The sequence below is a fragment of the Natrix helvetica genome (assembly GCF_964273705.1).
Source record: "Natrix helvetica genome assembly, chromosome: 4".
NCBI classification, from domain to species: Eukaryota; Metazoa; Chordata; class Lepidosauria; order Squamata; family Natricidae; genus Natrix; species Natrix helvetica.
This window is the reverse complement of record NC_138550.1, coordinates 85,527,947-85,551,813: the sequence shown is the minus strand read 5'-3', so window position 1 is coordinate 85,551,813 and position 23,867 is coordinate 85,527,947. Positions and strand designations below refer to the sequence as shown.

General features: G+C 34.8%; 1 protein-coding gene across 5 annotated transcripts in view; it reads left to right on the top strand.

Moving 5' to 3' along the window:
* The window catches only part of CDH12 (cadherin 12), a 790,632-nt gene extending 767,892 nt beyond the window's left edge, over nt 1–22,740 (top strand). For 4 of the 5 annotated variants that reach the window (XM_081952523.1, XM_081952525.1, XM_081952521.1 and 1 more), the window contains 5 exons: nt 8,681–8,817; nt 12,203–12,324; nt 15,150–15,267; nt 18,642–18,893; nt 21,254–22,740. In XM_081952523.1, the coding sequence (XP_081808649.1) occupies nt 8,681–8,817; nt 12,203–12,324; nt 15,150–15,267; nt 18,642–18,893; nt 21,254–21,753 (1,129 nt within the window). In that variant the 3' untranslated portion in view covers nt 21,754–22,740. The remainder of the gene's footprint in view (nt 1–8,680; nt 8,818–12,202; nt 12,325–15,149; nt 15,268–18,641; nt 18,894–21,253) is intronic. The other variant, XM_081952524.1, reaches the window with a different exon arrangement.
* Nucleotides 22,741–23,867: the final 1,127 nt, after the last annotated feature.

The window sequence follows — 23,867 nt, the reverse complement described above, 5'->3', positions numbered from 1 at the left end:
CTCTTGAACAATTGTGAAAGAAAGAAAGTGAACTGACCTAATAATCTATGAATGGAAACTTTTTGAATGATTGTTCTCTGATCTCCTGAGGGGGCTGAGCCAAAATGGTGCTTCTTCCCCCATTTCTGCTGCCGTTACAAATGAACTGTTGTCTTTGAAAAATCTTCTGGGTTGGAACTATAAAACCCTGGTGAACCTTAGAGGAATCTCTTTATACAATCTTCCTTGGATTGGGGAAAATTGACTACAACTAGAGGGGAGCCTTATTGAAGACTGATATCCCACACTGGACCTTGCTTGCCTGTAGACCTCACCTGACAGCACGCTCCTGTAGACGCCATCTTTTCTGTCTAGACTTATAAACTTTCTCTGAACTTCACAATGCCTGCGAAAAAGGCCCCCATTCCTAAACCAGCATCGGCTTCATCTTCTTCTGTTTCAAGTCCTGTTCCACAACAAACACAACTATCTACCTTTTTACAACCAAAAGCCTCCGAGGGGGAACAGCAGTCTCAAGAAATGTTTCAACAAATGTTCCAGTCGATCTTAAAGGGACAGGAGGAAATAAAAAAACAGCTGGCGGACTTAAGGGAAGAACTCAGAGAGAATAAACACCAGACTTTACAAAATAGCCAGAAAATAGAAGCTCTGGAGGAGGGTGCTGTGGGGGTGGGAGAAGAGATGAAGGTTTTACAAAAAAAAAAAAAAATTCTGGGACTGAGAATTATATGGAAAAAATGGAATTTGAAATGATGTCTCTCTTTTTTAGATTTCAAAACATACCTGAAATGGAGGGTGAAGATTTAAGGGAGATTATGACAACAATGCTAGCAGATTATATTAAAAGAGATAAGCGACAGCTAGGGTGGGATATTGATCTGATATATAGAATTAACTCAGCATATGCTAGAACACACAATGTTCCAAGGGAAGTTCATGTTAAATTTTTTAGAAAGACCACAAGAGATGAAATTCTAGGAGTTCAAAGGGGGGAACCTTTAAGATATAAGGACAAAGAAATAACCATTCTGAAACAGATACCCAAAAGAATAAGAGATAAGAGGAAGAAATTCTTCTTTCTAACTAAAAAATTATATGAAAAAAATATCTGGTTTAGGTGGTTAATTCCAGAAGGCTTGTTAATTTTCTGGGAGGGGGGTAGAGTGAGAATTAATACAGTAGTGGAGGCAGAAGCCTTCATGGAAAAACACAAGAACCTCCTAGATGAAACAAGAGACACTGCACAAGACATGAAGGGGGGAGGAGCCATGGCTCAGCCAACAGACAGGGAAGAAGAGACAGCAATGAGACTTAGGTCACAGAAATGATTTAAAAACATAGTGCAATTGTTAATATAATGAAATGGTTAGAAGTGATATAAGGTATGGTTGAAGATGTTAAAGAATTTGAAGTAAACCTAAACTGCTAATATGTATGTAATAATGATATTTTGATATATATAAAATAAGAGAGAGATGTAAGACTCCGGGGAAGTACCACCTTCCGTATGATGTAGCTGTCAAAATTTTTCTCCACATTTATGTACCCCTTTCCCCAAAATATTTGAAAAAACCAATAAAACTTTTTTTATTAAAAAAAAAGAAAGAAATGTATTCCTGGACATTTACTCCCCCAAAAAAGGAAATTTGCAGCTTTAGAGAAGCACCATTTATTCATTTCACTCTGCCTGCTTTTGATACTGAGAAATACGACAAATTCTGAAAATGCTAAACTTTTGTGAATATGATTAGCAGTAACAGCAAAGACAAAGATGAATGCATATAAGGGAGATCGATGTAATTTATCAAATAATCGTATAAATACAATGGGCAGGGGTGAAAGACCATATACTCATTCTTAGGTTTCTGAAGAAAAGATGGCATATAAATCTAATAAAATTCTAGATGATAGCTAGCGAGCTAGACAGACAGCTAGACAGACAGACAGATATGTACAAAGGGACAGAGATGCTACAGATAGGGATAGAGATAGATGGAAATCCTATACAGAGCTATCGTACTGTCTGCTGACTTTTCTGCATAGGCTTTCCAAAGGTTTGCTTAATTTTTGTGTCCCTGTCAGAATTACCAATAAAGCACACAATAGCCTACGGGGCTTTTGAAGCAACTGCACTGAGCATTCAAGAGAACATGCTTCAGTTTTGGGAGCCATGGGTTCAGAAGAGCCCTTCTGACACTGAGCTAAGGGCAACAAATCCTCACATTTATAACTGCTGCACCTGTCATATATGTCATATAATTGATATTCAGGCATTTCCTAACTGGAAGTGTTTACAAGTGTTGCAGTGCTCCACAGTCATGTAATTGGCATTTGTCTGATTTAGACCACTTTCTGATAAGCAAAATCAATAGAGAAGCTGACAATAAAAACACAAGTTACAATTGTGTGATGTCTCACATAATAACCATTATGATTTGCTGAACCACGGAAGCAGAAGTGAAGTTGTAAGTTTGGATTAGTCACATATTTTGCTTAGTGACAAGGTTCTCAGCATTGAAATTACTGGTCCCATTTGTGGTCAGGAAGTGAAGACTACCTTTTTTCACATAAGTACAACTAGATGGTTCTATTTACGTGAATAAAAATGCTTTAGTTGTACCCTCACATTTTACACTTATGTACAAGATGTACTAGTACTTAAATGATATTTTTTTAAAAAATAAAAGGATTGTACTTTTCGAGATTTTTTAGTAGTAGCCAGTTTATTAAACTGGTTTTGCTTATTTATTCCCTGGTATAACTGAGGGGCAGAAAATATATGTAGGTCTTAGTTAATGATGTGTTAGCCTTCACTACTACATAAGGTTTATGTCCCTAATTTAAATTGAAAGTCAATAATAGATGTTAGTAAAATCATAAATTACTTTCAGACAATTTTGTGTGATTACAACTTCTGAGTGTGTCTTACAACCATTATGCTGTGTTAGCTTTTAAAGATCGAGTTTGCCTTGTTAGGGTGAATAATCTGTTATGTCAGTTTCGAAATATTGTAAAAGAAAAACTTGCAAAGTGGAATAGGAGAAAGAGGTAGAAAAGAAACAGGTCTTTAGGAAGATATGCTTTTCTCTATGCAATCACCAATATAATGTGCTGTGCAATTTCATTGCAAATTAATTCATTTTCTCTCAGATACTTCCCAGACACAGCTTTAGCCTTCACACTGCCTATTACACTGATCTATAATCTGCAAAACAAAGAGAGAGAAACAAGACAATAGATCTGTGCTTTGTACAACAGATGGCAGAACTCCAGAATGCAAAACAATCCAAAACAGTTCATGTTAGCAGGAGAAACACTAGGTCCTTATAATTTATCATATTCTATAATGGACAAAGACTTCCAAATCTGTTAGCTTTGACATGTGGGAATCAGAAGATAATAGCTACAGGTGAAAGGAAATCCACTGATTTAAAGAATAGGAAAAAAAGGTGAATATTTTCAAAAGATGATAGATAATGCTGAGTTTATTTTTCTTGTTTGGACAAAACCAAAACAGTTTTAAAAAACCCAAGTGTTAATTGATGGTTTTCATCAGGATTGTGGAAAGAGAAAAACCAAACACTGGAAGAAGAGCAAATTGGATATAATTTCAAAATGAATGGAACAAGATCGTACATATTTTTAGACTTTAGAATAGTGATCTCCACTATGTCAGATTTAGGATCCATATGCCAAGAAAACCATTTTTAAATTTATTTTTTCATCTTAAAAGTGTTCTTTGGGTCGAATCTGATTTTTGGTATACTCAGAATTGTATGAGGAAAGTAAAACTAATTGTATTATTTTAAAAAAATAATGTCTAAAAGTGTAACGGGTTCAGAAATACTCAGAATTTTGTATATTGGGAAATATATATGATACATTTTTCGTAGATTTATTCTATATTGATACTGGAAAACATTCTGGACCAATACGGTGTAATGGCAAATTCTCTCCTACATCCTCTCCCATTGGTATACATTCTAATATTTTTTCTCTTGTTGACATTCATTCTAATTATTTTTCTGTATAAAATGGTTCCACATATTGTATCTTTGAGCAAAACGTCTGCTGAGAAATCTCTGTGACATTGAGGTGGAGGACTGACTTTCTCCTTTCTGTTTTTTGTTCTGTTATCATAGCCTGAGAATCATCATAATCTAATATGCTTTAAAAAGAAGGGAGGGGGAGAGGGAGGGAGGGAAGGGAGGAAGGAAGGAAGGAAAATATCTTTATGCATTATTGAATTCATTATGAGAAATAAAGAGATGACAACAAATTTGGCAAGGCAATTTGTTTAATAAATGCACAATTCATCTAAGAAAAATAGGGCGGTGAGTGATGAAATGTTTAGACAGCAATTAGGATGTGTTGATGACTGCAATGTAGTCACTTTTTCACCTCTCTTGTGCACAGACAAATTTGTTTGAAAAGAGACGTGACATGTCTTCTTCTCTGGGAAACATTAGCAACTCTTGCCCCCTCACTCTGCTTCATTTGACTCTTTGAACCACTAGGGTTATCTGTGTAAATTAGTTTTTGCATCCCGTCAAATCAAATGAGCACTTTGCATCTTGGGCATTTGCAGCAAAACCGTGCTTGCTCAGGTCAGAGTAACTCACATCATATCTGCTGTCACACAAGCAGCCAGAGGAAACACAAACAAACAAAAGAGAAATAATTGAGTTCAAACTTTAAGGATTTCAGTATTCACAGATTCTAGGTCAGCATGTATTTTAAAATGCCTTTTAGGTACAAACACAGACCTTTGTGTACACAGACTGTTTAGCAATTTAAATAGCAATTTAATAACAAAATATATTGAACCCACAGTTTTCATAACCAAATATTAGATAAAATTAGCTAATCAAGTTATTTTCAAGGGAAGGGCTCCCTTGCTATACATGGGAGGTTGCCCTTGTGGTATTGAGTATGGCCCATTCCTACATGGACTACATGAAAATGGATAGCCGAAATTGTACTTGGAATAGAATTAGCTGTATTAAATGTTACAGTATTTCCTTTTTAAATAGGGACATTTATAGCTCACATGAAGAAGATAAAGGTATCCATGCAAGTACCAGAATGTGGCCAATGTCAGAGTCAAGCATTAGCTACTACTGCTATTGCAGGTGAAAAAAATTCTTAAAAGCTCTAACTAACTTCATAGAAGATTTCCAGGATTTCTTAGTAAATTAAATTGACTATATCTTGATAGTAGCCATTGCAATGTCTTTTTTCTGCATTTCCTTGAATCTCAACCATGTACATAAGATTACTTGACTCTGTGCTTGGAATATGCTCAAGGAAACATTGCTATATGTGTTCCTTGTGTGGTTGCCCAAATTCTGCAGTCTCTTAATAAGGGTACTGGAGACTTCACCAAATTGCATCCTGATTAAGCAGAGGAACAGACCTGAACCTCATCACGTAGGTGACTGAGAAGAGACAAGAGTGCTGAGGGAACTGAGATTATTTTCTCCAACTTTTTCCAGAAATTTCCAGCTATTTCAGAAAGCCTCCAAAGACTAATAATTTTCTTGTCCTAAGTGAAATGCAGCACCATGAATATTGAATCATGTATGTTACATTCAGTGGTGGGTTTCCATTTTTTTTACTACTGGTTCACTCGGGAGTGCGCGAGATGCTTCTGCACATGCGCAGAAGTGTCCAGGCAGGTGGGCGGAGCCTCCCACCGCCACAACTACCGGTTTGCCCAATCCTGGCCAAACCAGGAGCAACCCACCTCTGGTTATATTGTGGGATGATGCATTTGCTATGGAAGAATTTACATATCATTTTGCTTTGTATTCTTTGATTAGTACTATAGTTATTTACTGACTTGTAACCCACTTTGAGTCAGATGAATTGTAGTGGTATAAAAATATAATGCAATATAATATAAATGAGAACTCACTTAGGAGGAAAGTGGCCTATAAGCTGTTTGTAGCTAACAAAAAGTGAGAATAGTGTAGATTTCATGAGGGCTCTTAATGCTAATCAGGAAAAGAACTTGATCTTGAAAACTAATAGTAAGTTCCCAGGTTGACTTATGGTAAGCCAATTAAGACAGAGTCCCTTTGAATCATTTTGTTCTATTTCCTTTTCTTTGTCCTCTGCCTGGTTCCCACAGCCTTTCATGCCTCAATGCAAGTTGGACCCTCTGGTCTTGAACTTGCTAAATCCTATGAGTGAGCTGGTTGTCTGGAAACTTAACATTATTCCTCTCCCATTTTCATTATGTCTGTAGTAGAATATGCTAGAGAGAAAATGATGTCAATTCTTCCTTCATATATTTATTTTGTGATTCAATAATTTACTCTTTCTATTTGGCCAATTTATTTTCATGTATTTGTTCCATGCTGATAAGTCACTCTTGTATTCAATATACAGTATATTCATTCAGGACTTATCCATTCTTCGGGTTATTTCTTTTTATTTTACCATACACAATTCTGAACTGTTACGTTCCCACTGAATTCCACTTAATTTTATGTTTCGCTTGCCATCCCCAATTCTCATTTCCATTTATCAAATCATACATAAAGCAATTGTCCCTTCCTTTAACATTTGTCCTTCCTTTTTGTACATAAAAAGACAATAAAATATTCACTATGTTTCTGCCAAAAGTTACAAATCATTTCTCCATCCATTTCTCCACCTTTAGTCTGCTTTTTTTTTGCCAGTTAAAAATAACTTAAAATCATTAATTCTATTTTTTCCTCTCAAATGCTTTTGCCTTGGTCTTTGGTGTATTAATTTTTAACTCCATGGCTCCTTGTTACATTATTCAATCTAACATTTGCAGCAAATCATTTGGATTCACATCTAACAATAGGGCATATACTGAATACAGATGTCCTTGACTTATGAGAGGTTGCTTAATGACCATTTGAAACTACAATGGATCTTCCTGGGGATAATTATAATCAAGATGCAAGAATTGCCCGCTCATTGTCATACTTTAGGCACTTGTCAACTAAAATGCATTTACATTGTTTGCATTTATTTCCAGTTTGCAGAAAAACCATGCCTGTAGTGAGGGATTTTTCGATGGTACACCTTTTCACAGCTCAAGTTAATTGACCTGAAGTTCATGGGCTCTTGTAACTGAATCTTGAAAGAATACCAGTTTTTATATAAATACAGATCAGAAATTATGCTAAGATGTTGTATGGTTGGTTTGTTTTCAATTAGCACGAACACAGTCCTAACTAATTTTCAATATTATTGCAGTAATAATATCACTGCAACACCAGCATTTCATAACCTATGACTTTGTATTGGTACACATCTATTTACTTGCTTGTTGTCACTGATGTTAGCTTGACTCCTATGAACACATATTTAAGATTACATTTCAATGGATTCAGAAGAGACATTTGAATTTTCATGATTAATAGTAAATCATCCAACTGAACAAAACAGAAACAAAATTCACATGACATACATTGAACTATAAAACCTCTATATTTATTTTATTATTATTATTATTTAAGAGAAGGTGTGTAAACTGTAAGCTGTCATTTTCTATGCACACAAATTTAACGACTTGCTCTAGCACAAATAGCTATTCTTTAATAAAAATGGTTAATACATTCTGATTCTGTTCCTGAATTATTCCTCACTAATCTTGGGCCTGATTTAAACATTATTATGTTAAATAATGGTAATGTAATGTGTTGCAATTCTCTGCATGTTTGCCTTTCACCCATTATCCTTAGTAGTTGCTGTTTTTCCTTGTATTACACTCAAACACCATTAAAAGTAGTCCTTTGCTAACATCAGCCATTAATCTTTAAGCAACTTCTGTGATACCTGTTTTTTATAGTAATACTATTCTTACCAGGTTTGCCCAGTACACAGATCTCCTGCCTTTTTGGACAGCCTTTATTATGACTCATTTAAAATATTTCCCCAAAATAGTGAATGTGTGTCTATTTCTTTTGCACTTCACAAATAAAAAATCTTAGGTATTTATGGTGCCTTAGATTAGATTGACTTATTTGTTGCTTCCAGTGTTTACTCAGTAATTCGTTTCCAGTCTATGCCAATCCTCAAATTTCTGAATGAATAATAATATGAAAACTCAATTTAGGTGCAAGACTACTCAATATTTTTGTTTATATTCCATTAAAATCGCTTCCGATCGATAAAGCAAACAAACTAGATGGAAACCTACAAAATAATAAAAAAAAAACAACGAACAGTGGAAGCATACTGGAAAATGACACATTCCTGCTAGTTTAGAAAAAAGACGTGAGCAAAGGCAGCCAGTAAAAGTGTTTAAATTGGATTTAGAAACAACAGTAATGAAATTACTGCAAGAGGAAAAAAAATGTTCTAAAATTTGATGATCTCTCTGGGGAAGAGAAATGCTGTGGAACTGCACTCAAGAACACAATTCTGAATGCTTTTATTGGAAATACAATTAAAATGTTTACATATTCCCTGTTAATTTCCCCCCCTCAAGTCTATCTTTCATTGTTTTCCATTTAGCCTTCTGACATGGTGTTAAAGCAATCATTGCTTCTTTATTACAAAGCAGAGAAATAACTTCTGAAGAGTAGAATAAGAAAACTATTTAGATGCACCAAATGCTATTATTATAAATGATTAGAGGCTGTCAACTTCTATTGTTTCTTCTATTTCCTTCCCTCTCAACCTTCTGCATCTGCAGGTACTTCATAGACTGGAAGAATGATATGGATAGCTACTTTACTATAGATGGAATGGAAGGAACTATTGCCACAAATGAGTTACTTGATAGAGAGAATACTGCGCAGTACAATTTTTCAATAATTGCAAGTAAAGTTAGTAAGTACAATAGAAACTGGATAGATGTCATTTCTGGAATTGTCATTGTTATATTGTTTGTTCATTTTGATGCAATCATTTGGCAAAATGTCTTTGTTTTATTTTGTTTTGTTTTGTCTTATGAAATAGAGCATGTCGTAACGCTTCATTCAGCAGATTTCCTATATTTTTTTGGCAGACTCCTAGGGATCTTTTAGGGATCAGTTTCAAATAATCTATATCATTTGTCAGTAGTTAGCTTCATTCCCTATAGCATGATTCCATTCTTAGAGTTCTCAGCCCTGAGGGGAAAAAATATTGAATTAGTGGCTAAAATTGCAGACATGATTCCTCTTTCTCCTTTTGTGGGGCATAAAAAGATAGGGTCCTTATTAGTTTTAGTGGAAGGCTGAACTTTCATTCAGTTGCCTCATATCTAGTGCCCTATAGTGTGTCTATAATTTGGATTGAGGTGTGCCTCATATTTACCATCTGACTTCATGTATATAGGTTATTCATTCTCTGAGAATAGTCAAGACCTCTGGTTTTCAGTGTAAAGTAACATATGAAGTTCTAATTGCAGGTGATGAGTGGGCAGGGATAGTTTGGTATACTTTGTAGTTACAAATCTAGTCCAAGAATAATTGTAGAAGCAACTCCATAAGCATCAAGTGTTTTATCCTACTGCTCACTAGAGGCATTAGAAATAGCGAAGCAAACACAGATCACCTCTTTATCTATGTCTTTATCTCTGCTCTGTTTTCCTCTAATTGGAAATCTCTTAGACTCTGTCTTCAATCTGCTTCTTACAGGAAGACATGATGTCTCTTCCCCCCCTTCTTTTGATCAACCTTGGAAGCTTGGAAAAGTAAAGTGGGCTTTGTATCAGGGCATGCAACTTCATTAATATATTTTACTTGTTCCTTTTGACCTTTACTATATGTGTCTAGAGATACATAAAAGGATTTAATTTTACATATGATCGGCTTAACAGAAACCCTAGAGAATGGAAGGATTGCTCCTCCAAGGATTGCAAAAATCCTATTGCATCACAAGGGACTCCACTCCCATGTGGACAATTATATGGACAGAGTGATGGAGGCTTTACAATGAACAGAGAATGTGTTGTAAGGTTGGGTGCACTGCTTTTTCTTTCAGACTAAGGGTTTAATCCATTGTTTTCCACTCTGAATAAAGAAATCTCCCTTAATTGCAGTGTTTTGAGTCACCAGCTGTTTGTTTCCAGTCATATTTTAATAACTTTAAAGGCTTCTTTTTTCTTCTTTGATTATTCTGTTTAATTAAGTTTCAATAGTCTTTTTTTTTGTCTTGGGGTGGGGAGTGAACTGGTGTGTGACTCTACAGTATAATGATGATTCAGAAACAAGCAGGCTTCCAAGAACAATTATTGAAGCTATTGCAATGCCCTTGTAAGCTTGTATAATTACTGATTAAACATTATAAGTATGGCATGCAAAAATTAATCATAACTAAATACGCTGGAAATTTATCATGGTTATGATTAATAAACCCCATTGGTTTCAGTGGGATTTGTTCTGAATATGTTTTGCCTGAATCTGTCTATTATTGTTTTTAAGTATTAAAAATATAGTTAAGTAAACAAAAAACTAGTTCAAACTCATTAATGGAGGCTCTGGTTTCATTTTTATTTGACTCTCATTGAAAATAAATATTAATAGAAAAATCTATATCTCATGCCTTTTATTTATCATTAATCAATTCTATATCATACTATAATATTATTTTTCTGTTTAATAAAGGGAGGTATATGCGCTCATAACTTAGGGATGTGTACTACTTTGCCTTCCTTGTTTAAGTTCCTTTTTTGATATTTTAAATTTGAACATTCAATTTAAGAACATTTAAATCTTGGAAATGTTAAATGAGTCTACTATTGACTGATATATATATATATATATATATATATATATATATATATATATATATATATATATATATATATATATATATATATATATATATATACACACACACACATACACATACACATACATACATACATACATACATACATACATACATACATAATTCATTTTACCTTAAAATCATATTACACCTAATTACACCTAACCCCTGTACAAGCACCTGGGGACATTGAACTTGTAGCCAGACAATACTGTTGTAGTAAAATCTAAAACAGGTGTTCACTCCTGATGTTTGTAGACATATACAAACTCCATCCAACCCATCTAAGTTTGTTTTTCTCCATCAAAACCTTAATAGCCTCCAGACTTTGATTTAAACTTCTACAACATTTTTATTTCATTTCCAAAGCTGACTTGGGTGAAAATATGATGCACCCACATTCTTAATATGTATCACTTCCTGAAGACCAGAACCACAGACCTGCCAAGAGCCGGGATGGATTTATCTCATTCATGGAAGACCTCATGCTTCTGAGTATACTGTTATAGTGCTACTTCAGTACTCATCATTATTTGATTCTGAGAGGCCCGATGAGTACCAAAAACAAGGAGCATTAAACAAATTTTTCCCATACGTAATAATGTAGTGAGTCAAAGGGCAACACCAACAAGTTCTAGCTTGTGTGTCAAATACCCAAAATGATGAGTTCCGGGACAAAATTTTCATATCAAAATGCATTGAGTATCAAATTTGATGAATTTCAAAGGAGTTGAGTACCATGGTACCACTGTACTTCCTCAGGTTTCACAAGCTCAAAATAATCCTGGTTGAAATGCAACCAGGTTGCCTCATTCACCTCAGTTGTCATTGTTCAACAGAATAATTATTTATTATTTTCTTGCTTAGTTTGATGTTCTCTGAGTTTGATCATGTCATTGGGATTGGTACAATCTTTTTAAAAACTAAAGTAATATCATGTAAACATTATAGTTATATATTCCAGGTATTCATTTTAAAACTGATGTATAACTGAATTGCCTTCAGAATATATGAGCTGCATATGATGAGTATTCTCTTTATGGAAAATTGTTTACCATGCATAGATATATTATCTACAAAATGTGATGATAGTTTGCTTAGGTGCTGTATGTATATGGTTGCTTAATCCTTGTTCCTTGGTTATTTATTGTACTCTATACAAGGAAGAATACAATTCCTGCATGAATTATACACTGTAAATATTTACTCAGTTCCTGCAGAACAAAAACATGATAAGTGCTTCCTAATAAATATGACAAATTATATAGCTAAGTTTTCTGTGCAGTCATTATATCATTACCAGGCACAGTCCATTTTGTATGAGAGAGTTACCAAATCAGTCTAAAAGGACATATCAAAAAAGATGAGCATTTCCATTTTTCATTGCTGTGTACAATGTAATATTGCCTAGAATAATACCAATATTTCATGGACCGTTTTAAAATTATTTTCCTAATAGGCAATCCACTCTTGACCAGCAAAGTTAATGTCATCATAAATATCTTGGATGTCAATGAATTTCCTCCAGAAATTACAGTACCCTATGAATCTTATGTGTGTGAAAACACACGGCCGGGACAGGTATATTATTCTTTTTTAATATTAGATGTGCAGTCTAGTCTATTATGTGGATATAATAATATACAGTGTAATGGTTAGCAAACTATAAAAAAACTGATTTTAAAAAGCCTACTTGAAATTCTATAATTTACTGTTTTATTTATATCCTTATTAATCATTGATTCTTACAGCCAGTAATTTCTTTGGAAGTGTATTGTCCAGTGATAAGAAATGAATTTGTATATGGTCTGACTAGTTTCTCTTGGCAAATGGATAGTTTGCCCATGCGCAAAAGATATTATGCCATTTCATGTGAAAATTTAGAATGTGCTCTTAAGATTCATCCACCAATCTAAAATAGTTGCCTAATATTGATTTGCCACAACTCTAAAAAACAGATTAGTTTAATTAATCCTAAATTGCATACTGACAATGGAGGGTAGTTGTATAATTGTTGTATCTATGTTCACATAATAATTTCCCAGTAGAACTGGCAGCAACAAAAGCAACACAAAAATCCATTGAAGGCCAGTGAAACAATGCTTCAATTTTTATTTTGACTTAGTTTTATGTTTAGTTTCTCATGCTCCTTGTAGGGAAATCCACAATCCAGAAGCTAGTGCAGATTAAGTTGTCTTTTGTGTATATAGCTAATTAGGTTTTCTTAATGGAGATGGCTAAAGATAATATCCTTGATGAAGACTGCAAATTATGGGCAGTCTCGAGAAAAAAGAAAAAAAAATCAGATATCCTGGCTGAATAATATTTGAGGCCTTGTAAATAAAATAATAGGATTTTACATTGAGTTCAAAAACAAATATAAATATTTCAAAACTGATGTCTATAAACCAGATGCCAGTGTCATTCTAACCACTATGATATGCAGTAGCTGATAAATCTATATAGAAATGTTAAAGTATTTAAGACCCAGCAGATCTGTGAATACATACAGTATCTCTTGCCAAGAGGTTTAACCAGCTGTGGTTATAGTAGACAATTAGTGATGTAAAAGTAATATTTTGTCAAAGAGCACTCCAATCTTTATCATTCAGAAATAGTAAAATCTGATCCAGGTTAGGCTACTGTATATCTAAGATCACCAACTGGCCTAACTCCAGATGAAACTAACTTTATTTGACTTTGGAGCCTCCAATTATTTATACAGAATGAATCCATTATTATATCCAGAGTTTTGTATACAACAGGCTGTCGCAGAAAAGGTGAGTTAGAACTGAATATCATAAGTGATGAAAGTCAACCCAAGAATTTCAGGTTGTAGTTTAATGTAATAAAACCTCAAAATTCAGCAAGAAGGACTGACACTCTCTTAAAAGATACCCCAGGTCCCACAACAGACCAAAAAATGCAATGAGTGATAATACAGACAATCTGAAAGTTCTAAATGTCTGTGTAGATGCTCAGTCATTCAGGTCATGATTTATATTTTTCATCAGGTGTGCACTGCATGCAAGTTTGACCTACCAAGTCAAATATATGTTCTATCATGTATTATAGCCCATCAAAGAATACATTAAAAAAATAGGTTGTGTCAATTCCCTTTCACAATAATATAAAGTACTTTTTTGCATGGGGATCAAAGTCCTTCCAAGTAATATCAGCTTACTTTTTGAACTATAATGGAAAATGCATTCATTGTTCAGCAAATTAACAGTGGCATTCAAAAGATATATTCAGCTACTATACAATAAGTCTTTAGACAACTCCTGAACTTAGTTTGTGTGAGTATAAGCTGTTTACTTTAGAACCAAAACTATAAAACCTATAGTTGCCTTGTCAGGTTAGGAAAAATGATAGGCTGAAATATACTCAGGTTGATAAAGACAACACATTTTGGCCTGTTATAGTCCATAATTCAGTCCTGTTTTACAAGCTGTGTGGAATCAAATGTAGTGTTCCAAATCCCATAGGCTCTAATAGTTTTTTTCTTGTACAAAACTGTTGCCTAAAGGACACAGATACTGTCCTCTGTATATACCATACATTATTTTTAAAGATCTGTTTCTGGAAACTGCTTGTATGGGATTTCTCCCTTTATGGCATTTGTTCCCGTGAAATGCTTAGAACATACACTAGATATGCAACAACAAATCTCCAAAACAATAAAAAGATAACATTGCCAGGCCTGGATGAAAAAGGCTGACAATCTTGCAATCCTCTCTCTCTCTGAGAATTGAAGGGATAGGATAATTTTTTGTCACGTCACTAATGGAAGCCTACAAGTTTTACTACAAAAACATTCACAAATGTTATAAGAGATGACCGGCATTCAACCTCAGAAGATGAATGTAATGCCATCTAACCATGCTCCAGCCAACTGTTAATATCTTCAGAAATTCTTTCTCTTAAGTGATATCTCTAAATAAAGGAAGAATAATAGAATAACAGAATAACAGAGTTAAAAGGGACTGTGGAAGTCTTCTACTCCAACCCCTTGCTCAGGCAGGAAACCCTACACCATTTCAGACAAATGGTTGTCCAATTTCTTCTTAAAAGCTTCCAGTTTTGGAGCATTCACAACTTCTGGAGAAAGTCATTCAACTGATTAATTGTTCTAATTGTCAGGAAATTTCTCCTTAGTACTAGGGAATAGGCACATGCAACTTATTGCTAGAGATGGATCATGTTGCAGAGTAATGTTCTTTAAGATGGACAGCATGCACATCTGCTAAATAAATATTATTATGTTAGGCTACATTGGCTGGTCTTGCTCATTAAAATAACTACATTTCAGCATAGGGTTAATATCTCACTCTCTACTTCTATTGCGTTATCTAATTATCTAATTGTTTTATTTTCATACTATTTTTTAAATTCCATGGGTTTAGGTAATTCAGGTTATTGGTGCGGCAGACAAGGATTTGTCTCCTCCTGGGCAAAAATTTTCTTTTCGACTATCTCCTGAAGTTACTACAAAGCCAAATTTCACAGTCCACGATTTCACAAGTAAGATGGTTCATTCTTCAAACAATTATGGGACCAGTTTGTACTGTCAGTCCTTCCCTACTGTTATTCATTTATACATGTGAAGGTGAATTATTTCAAAGTGTAATTGTTTCTTAGATGCTGAGAAAAAAAAGAATTGTTTTATATAGATGAAATGCTTTGTAGGATGACTTCAATTCTAGTCAACATGTCTAAAGTTAGCAGTTGGGTTGCAGTAATGATTTTCCATATACTATGAGAACTGCAGGCTAATATAATATGTATGATACACTGTTAGGTATGAGAAGGGTCTTTTTTGGCAATTTCCCTGGATGTTCCACAGTGATTAGGCTACAGGAATAACCTTGGGGAACTGGAGAAAGAGCTGCAACCACGACAATGGTTAGATAAGTAAAATTTGGGTCTGAGGCAGAAGTATAATTTGAGGAAGATCTTAGGCTTTATTCTCCCATAGTTTCCCTAAAGATAGAGAGTGGGGAGAGGCACACTCAGACTGGAAAAATTATGTTATGGTAACCTTATAATAAAATTAGTATTATCATTCATAACTTTGGTTTCTAGTCTGGTTTACCTCAAAGGTTTACCTCAAAGGGCTGACCTATCTGGTTTACCTCAAAGGCCCCATCCAGAGTACTGTAAAATAATCAGATAGATCATTTTTTCCCATTCTAGTCATTCTAGGCAATAAAACTAGTAAATTTAAACGTAATACCAATGCTTATTTTAGAATAGTGAGTTTTCTGAATTCTCCTGTTTCTTGAACCTTTGGTTTCAATTGACATAACAACAAAAATGGATATAGGACACAGTGAGAAGAAAATTGGTAAGAGAATTCACCTGAGTTTTATCCCTTGCCTTCTCAGAATCTTCAAAAAGGCAATAACATATATATTAATCATGAAAGAGTGATAGCGACAATGGCAAAAATTGCCCACAGAGCATGGGTGTCTATAGAAGCTTCCTACTTTCATCAAAATGATGCAAATATCATTACATCACCTGTGTATGCATCATCACAATGAACATGCAAAAGAAATGGGTCTTCTATCCAGAATCAGGAAAAGGAAACACAGACAATGTTTATTATCTATTGAATTAGAGCACTGTTTCTCAACCTGTTGGCTACAGAACTCTGGGAGTTGACACCCACAAATCTTAAAAGTGCTTAGGTTGAGAAACATTGTATTAGAGGATAGATTATTAGAGTATTAGAGGATAGATAGGATCCTGAAATTGCAAGCTGGGTCCTAAAGAGAATATACTATACAGAGGAAACAATCTTGGCACAGTAATTAAAGGGAGGTACAATTACTGTTTATCTAAACCTTTCACTCCTAATTCTGTAAAAAAGCAAACGGGCTTTGCCAGAATCCTGCATCAATTATAGCTTCCCTGGGTTATAGAAGTGAAGTGGAAGAAAACAATTTGATTTAAGATGAAGAATTTGCTGGAAAAGGCTATGGAAAATTAGGAAGGGAATTTAATAGAAATTAATATATTTTCAACCTGCTTTTTCATTTTTATCTCTCAACCCCCAACCACCAATTTTTGTGGTGGATGCTACGAAAATTTCATTTTGCTGCTCTGTGATTTTTATTATTTTTATTACTAAGAAAGTTATTTTTAAACAGTTTTAATTATACCAATGTTATCTCCAAGCCCACTGCAATGCAACCCCAAGTATTCTGTGCTTCTGTTCTCTAGAGAAGAAATGGCAGCAAGAACTATGAGGACACATCTGAAGAGATAGATGAATTACTCACAAACCTGCCCTTGAGTTCTCAAATACTTTCTTAATTCTTACTAGATTTGTGATATTTAATGTTTATTGATAAATTACTTTATCCTTTCGTATGTACTACTGACTTTACACTTCCTCAGTTAATGAAGAATCTTTTCATTTCTATCTTTCTCATTTGAAACAATTTATTTACTAAAAGTATATACATTACTCATTGAAAAATTACAATATTTATGTACTGAAAAATGCTATATGAACATCACAATGCACTGATGGCCTGTAGTATGTCATGTCAAGTATCTTGTGAGAGTTTTCTTAAATATATTTACATTGATGGGGAAAATCTTATACCTTTTGAAAAATGTGCCTCCAGTGGAAATTAACCAAATAAAGAATAAGCCATTATTTTTTATTCCCTAAAAAGCACTAAATGGAAATCATTTGAAAAGGAGATTTGGTAGGGGTGAGGAAACAAGAAACAGGGAAAAGATGGCATTCTTCCTTCTTGTGGTAGTTTGGCTTTTCTTATTTTTACTATTCTCTGACAAAGTTGATGTCAAACTGAGATGGATTGTATAGTAAGAGTTACAATAATTGTTATTTGCCTGGGGAAGAAGGGGAGATATTGCAATATTTTCTGTCTTATTTCAATGTGACACTTTGGGTAATATACAATGGAGGATTCCTGTTAAAGCACAGGTGAGATTGACATCAGCTCTGAATCTCCTCCTCTTCTTTCCCTCCCCTTTAATGTTTAATAATATAAAATGTATGACTTGAAGGCCTCCCAGGGCAAATTTTACCTTATTTAGTTGTTGCTCATAGAGAAATAAACTTGCAACCTGTTAACATGACATCTAGTTCTAGGCTAAAAATATCTTTGTCATTTTTTTGTTAACCATTCTCCTTCATTTTACTGGAAAAGAAATGTATTTCTTTAAAGAGAAAGAGAGAGAAGGCAAAGGAAGACTTTAGAGCAGTGCAGGCACCAGAGACTGATTCCACGGAGAAAGGTTTTTCCATGGACCGGAGGGGCATGGTTTTGCATGCTACCTGCATCCCGTAACCAAGTTGCTGGCATACCGTGGACCAGTGCTGGTTCATGGAATGGAGGTTGGGGACCCCTGCTTTAGATTATTCTGTACCGTCCACGGTTTCCCACACTTCACTTACATTCCTAGGGAAATGTTATGTGGAAAATCTTCATGATGAGCCTTTCAAATGGGGATGCTGAGGAAGGCAACAAAATAATGAGAAGATAAATATTAGAAAAATAGCATGAGTTGTACCTTTCAACACTTTGCAATAAAATAATAATAATAAAAACATCCCTGTTAAAGTATTTTGGGAAGAGGGAATCATTCAATTACCACCACCACCCATTCTTTTTTTTTTAGTACAAGAATAATTTGGCCCAGAATAAATCACCTTATTCGTTGTATGATGCTGGAGGTTAGTAAAATAGAGGAAAAAACAAGGCTACTGCATGCTGACAATTACACGTGAGCCATAATGTTTTAGGCCATTCTCCAGAACTTTTTTTTTATTTCCTGCATTTTCACAAGAAATTGTGCTCAGTGCCATTTCTAAGCCATTATGATAATGAGAACAGTAACTCAATCCTCTTTTTCAGACAACACAGCAGGAATTGTAGCTGGCAGAAGTGGTTACAGCCGTCGACAGCAAGAGTTCTATCTCCTTCCAATTGTCATTGAAGATAGTAGCTACCCCAAACAAAGCAGTACAAACACAATGACAATCCGAGTTTGCAGATGTGACTCTGATGGCTCCGTCCTCTCATGTAATGCTGAAGCAATATTCTTGCCTGTTGGACTCAGCACGGGAGCATTGATTGCAATCTTGCTGTGCATTATTATACTCCTAGGTTAGTACTCACCTATTTGCATAAAGTAAATTGTGTTACCATAGATATTTGGAGACTCCCCCCTACCCCAAATGGAATAACTGTCAGATGGGCCAAATGAAAAGGTTAGCTGGATACAAACTATTGGTTTCCACTCATTTCTAGTTGTGTTGAGAAATGTCATCAAGCAAAGCCCTGACCTGTGGTTTGAATGTAGTCCTACTTTGGAATTTCAAAGTTTATTGGGAACATTTCAAAGTTTATTGACTAAGCATTTTCAAATCTTATTGAAACATTGTAAAAATGAATCTTACACATATGATAACTACATCAAATGATGAAGTCTCATCTTGAATGTTCTTCCTTGACTTAATTTTAATGTAAATAAACGTTCATCATCAAGGAAACATCCATTACCAATAAAAGACACACATTTACCCTGAATAATTTTCCTCCCCCCTCCCTTTTATTATAATATGTACGATTGTACAAAATATAAGGTAACATTGAAATAGGGCTACAATAGTGGGTTAAAATAGTGCTGGGCAATCTTTGAATAGTTGGGCTACTTTTCTTTTGTTAGAGTTTCTCTTTTGAGTTTTGCATTAATTTCTTTTTAAGTCTATACTCAAATGTATAATGTTTTATTTAATTTGTAAAAAATGGCATTAGTTAAATGTGGTCAATAATCACATAAACACTGATGAGTAGTATTTTGGATGCACTCACTAGGCCCATCTGATGATGATCCTTCTTCACACATAGACAAGAGTCAAGGAGAAGTATTTAATTATAAAAATGGGGGTGAAATATTAGCAAAGAAGGACAGGAAAATTTCAGAGAAGCTGAGGGGGATCATTTCCATTAATTATCTTCACACAGGAGATAACGCAGGGGTGAAGTGCTACCAGTTTGGACCGGTTTGCCCAAACCAGTAGTAAAAAAAGCTACCTGTTCATCCCAACTGGTAATAAAAAAATGCTACCGGTTCAGGCAAACTGGTATTTCCGATGATCAGCTGTGATGTGCGATTTATATTAGCTATAAAGCAAGATTTCCTGCACGCTCACATTTGCGAAGTGAAGGTAAGTAGGTTTCAACCCTGAGATAATGCAAATGCAATGCAAATACTCACCTTCCATTCATTGCTTTTGTACAGATGGTCTGAAACTTTGTGCAGGATACAGGAAAGAAATCTGAATATTTTAGAACTGATGATGGAATGTTCGGTAATATCTTTGGCAATGTCATTGCCTGCTTATGTATATGACAGCTGATATATTAGTCAGGGCTGTAGTTCTTGCCTGAAAACAAGCCTCTTTGAAATCCATGGCATTTGCCCTCTAACAGACCATAAGTCATAGGGATGGTCATGAATTTGTAAGATGATATGGTCTAGTTAGCCTCCTCATTTTTCCAACCTCTTATCCAGTTTAAAAGATTCTGCAACGGCTATTGAAAACAAGAAAGTTTCTGTACAAGAGACTGTACAAGAGACTGACACTAAATTAGCCAAGGTTCTGTTAGTCTCCTTCAGTGTTTGATGGAGAAATCTCCAGTATTACTTCTCTCATAGTGAAGACAGAGCATCAAAGAAGTATCTCATATGTATGTCAGAAATACAGCACAGTTAAAAGGTTCTATACCTACTCTACATATTCCCACCACATGTTCCGGAAAAGAACCTAGAACACTTTTTATCCTGAAGTGGCAAAATTAATTGGGCTTCAGTTGGCATGAATGAGGAAAAAAGAAAAAAAAAACTTCCCTCAAAATTTAAATATTCCTTCATCATTTCACTCTGGAGAGGGAATCCACTGGATTGGGTTCATGGTGGATCCTCCATTGTGGATTCTGCTCTTTCTCTAATGGGTTTGCTCAAAGTAACAGAGGAAGCAGTTCATTAATTTATTCCATTTTATTGGCTAAGCGTAAAACTATTACCTTTGGGCTTCTGCCCATGAGAAAATGTCTCTTGGCTGCTGATGTTTATTGCGAGGTTTCTGAGATCCAAAATAGCAGTAAAGCTTTTTGTCACCCAAAGAAAAGCAGTGACCCTCTACTACAATAATTCAGATCCTTATGAGAATTTCTTCTGACACGTTAAAAACAGCAGGAGTAATCTCCTGACGCACTTTGTGTGTGTGGTGTGTGGATGTGTGCGCAAGCGCATGTGTATGTGTGTATAAGGTGAAAAATAGAGATGCATTTTTCAGCATACAATTAGCAGTGAGACTGTCCCCCCATCCTGGTACTGTAGATTGAAAAATATTTGGAACTGGAGTAATCAGTTCTTAGACCATAGAAGATGATATGAAGTTGACTGACAAAAGTCACTCCTTTCCCTAATTGACTTCTGTTTTTTTTTCCTCTTGTCTTAGTTATTGTGGTTCTTTATGTGGCCTTGAGACGGCAGAAGAAAAAAGACACCCTAATGACCTCCAAGGAGGATGTTCGAGACAATGTCATTCATTATGATGATGAAGGAGGGGGTGAAGAAGACACTCAGGCCTTTGACATTGGGGCTTTAAGGAATCCCAAAGGAATTGAGGATAACAAAATACGCAGGGATATCAAGCCAGATGCTCTCCGCTTGCCTCGCTCAAAACCACCCACAGAGGACAACACAAATATTAGAGATTTCATAAATCAAAGGCTAAGAGAAAACGATGGAGATCCATCAGCCCCCCCTTATGATTCACTAGCAACTTATGCTTATGAAGGAAATGGATCTGTAGCTGAATCTCTCAGCTCTATAGATTCTGTTGCAACAGAAGCAGATCAGGATTATGATTATTTGAGTGACTGGGGACCACGCTTTAAAGTGTTAGCAGAAATGTTTGGAGAAGAAGAAAGCTATAATCCAGATAAAGTCACTTAGCTGGAGGTGGAGGAGGACATGAAGGAAAAGTAAACCCACTAGTTTTACACACAAAAAACAAGCTTTATAGAACAAGTTTCATTGATTATAAGAGACAACAGCTGTTTCCAGCAAGTTCCTTTATTTATCATACCATGGATCTTGGTTTACTATTTTTCAGGGGAAGAATGTTCTTTGACTATCTTTTTTGTTGTTGTTGCTTTGAGGGTGGTGGCTGGGTTTTATTTTATTTTATTTTAACTTTATTACTTTGAAGTCACACTGAGACTGTCTTGGGCCTATCAGCTACAATGCAACAATACAACAAACAGAAAGTATAGCTTTCCAGCATTGTGGTGGAAGAGTGGTAGATTTTTCTTAATTCCACTGAAGTGCCTATTGAAACTCTTACCAGTAAAGTGGAAATAACCGCAGCAACAGAATTAAGGAAGAACAGGATAAAAGAAAGGACATTAACTTTTATCTGGAGACACAAAAGACATCTGCTGACTTCTGATTCTTTTAAAACATACAGTGTAGAACAGAGAGTAGAATCTGTCAGTGGCTGAAACTTGTTGAGGAAAATGTCAGGTTTGTTTTGGGAGGGGTTGTTTTATTTCATGTTTTTTTTTAAAAAAACAAGAAAACAAACTGTCTGATAGGACAACGTCTTTCTTATGCTTAATTTCAGAGAGAATTTTTTTTGAAAAAGCAAGTATTCCAATTCAAGTTGTAAGATCCAGTCTTAAACTGAAATAATGAATATTTAAAATGTTTATCAAATGTTATTCTTTTTTCCCCAAGAATTAAAAAATGAGATACAGAAGTATGAATAGACATATGTGTTGCCTAATTAGTTGGTGCGCTTATTGTATAAGGTTCCTGTTATTTAGAGGAAAGCTGTTGTGTGGCATTTGATAGAGGGGATTATTTGACCATCTCAAGTGATATGCTGGCTATATTTTTGTTCTTCGTTTTGTTTTTTGTTTTTATCAATCTAGTGAGTTGGTGAAATTGTACATATAAAATAATGTATTTCACATTTGTTTTCTACAACAGAAAAAACCCCCTCACCCTCTTCATTTCTCCCTGTTTATTATTCTGATGCTCATTAATAGTTCTGGTCATAAGAAACAATGAAATAATATAGTTAGGTAAACAATATCCCTAAACAGGTTTCAGTCATGGCTTCCCTTTTCGGAAATATGAATTAAATCCTAGAAATATCTGCATAAGAATAGCATGAATCATAATATGAGTATAACTTATTTTTTTTAACTCTTGGCTTAACAGAACTTGACATCATTAGATGTCCTTATTGGTCTTAATCATATTCTTGAAGTTATCCTTGTTTGACACACTAGTACAAAAAATGGACAGATTGTGTATTATTTGCTGGGTTAAACTTAGATCATTCAAGCCTTTGTTATAAAATAGGTAAACAACATGATTCAAAGTTTTATACCAAATAATAAGTATATAGGGAAAAGTTGCAAAAAATGTCAACATGGGATAACTGCGCATTCATAGAAAAATGTATAGGTTTTTTTCTCTTCTGCAGCCTTAAAAAAAATCATGAACTGATTCAGATACCAGACAGGGTGAACCAAAAAAGGCTATACAAATGAACACTTCAGCAAAAAATAAATAAATCATGCCATCCTTAGGACTCCCAGAGAATGGATAATAGACATGTGTACTAGAAGTAAATTCCCTGGTTCCAAATCAAGAATGTGGTAACAAAATAGCTGGTTATGAGGGAGCTTCATTATGCAGTTAATTCCTACAGAGGAATTTGGAGTGAATCACTGCATTAAAATTGACAATCAGTGTTCTCCTTTTTAGACTATCCCCAATTATAATAAGCAAAAGACTATAAAGTCTGGATTGGAAGTGCCTGATAACTAAATTCCATATATTAAAGTGTGGCAAATATAGGAGTTGAGGGCATAAAGGAGGATTATGATTACACAAGGAGTTGATTAAAATTCCTTCATTTATAGTTAAACATTTATTATTTGCCTCTTCCAAACACCTAACTGAGATATGTGTGCCTTCTGCTTCTCTTGTGTTCTACCTAGTCTAGAGATAAGTCCAGCTATGATTTTGCAATCCATAGATTTGAAGAAGGTGCA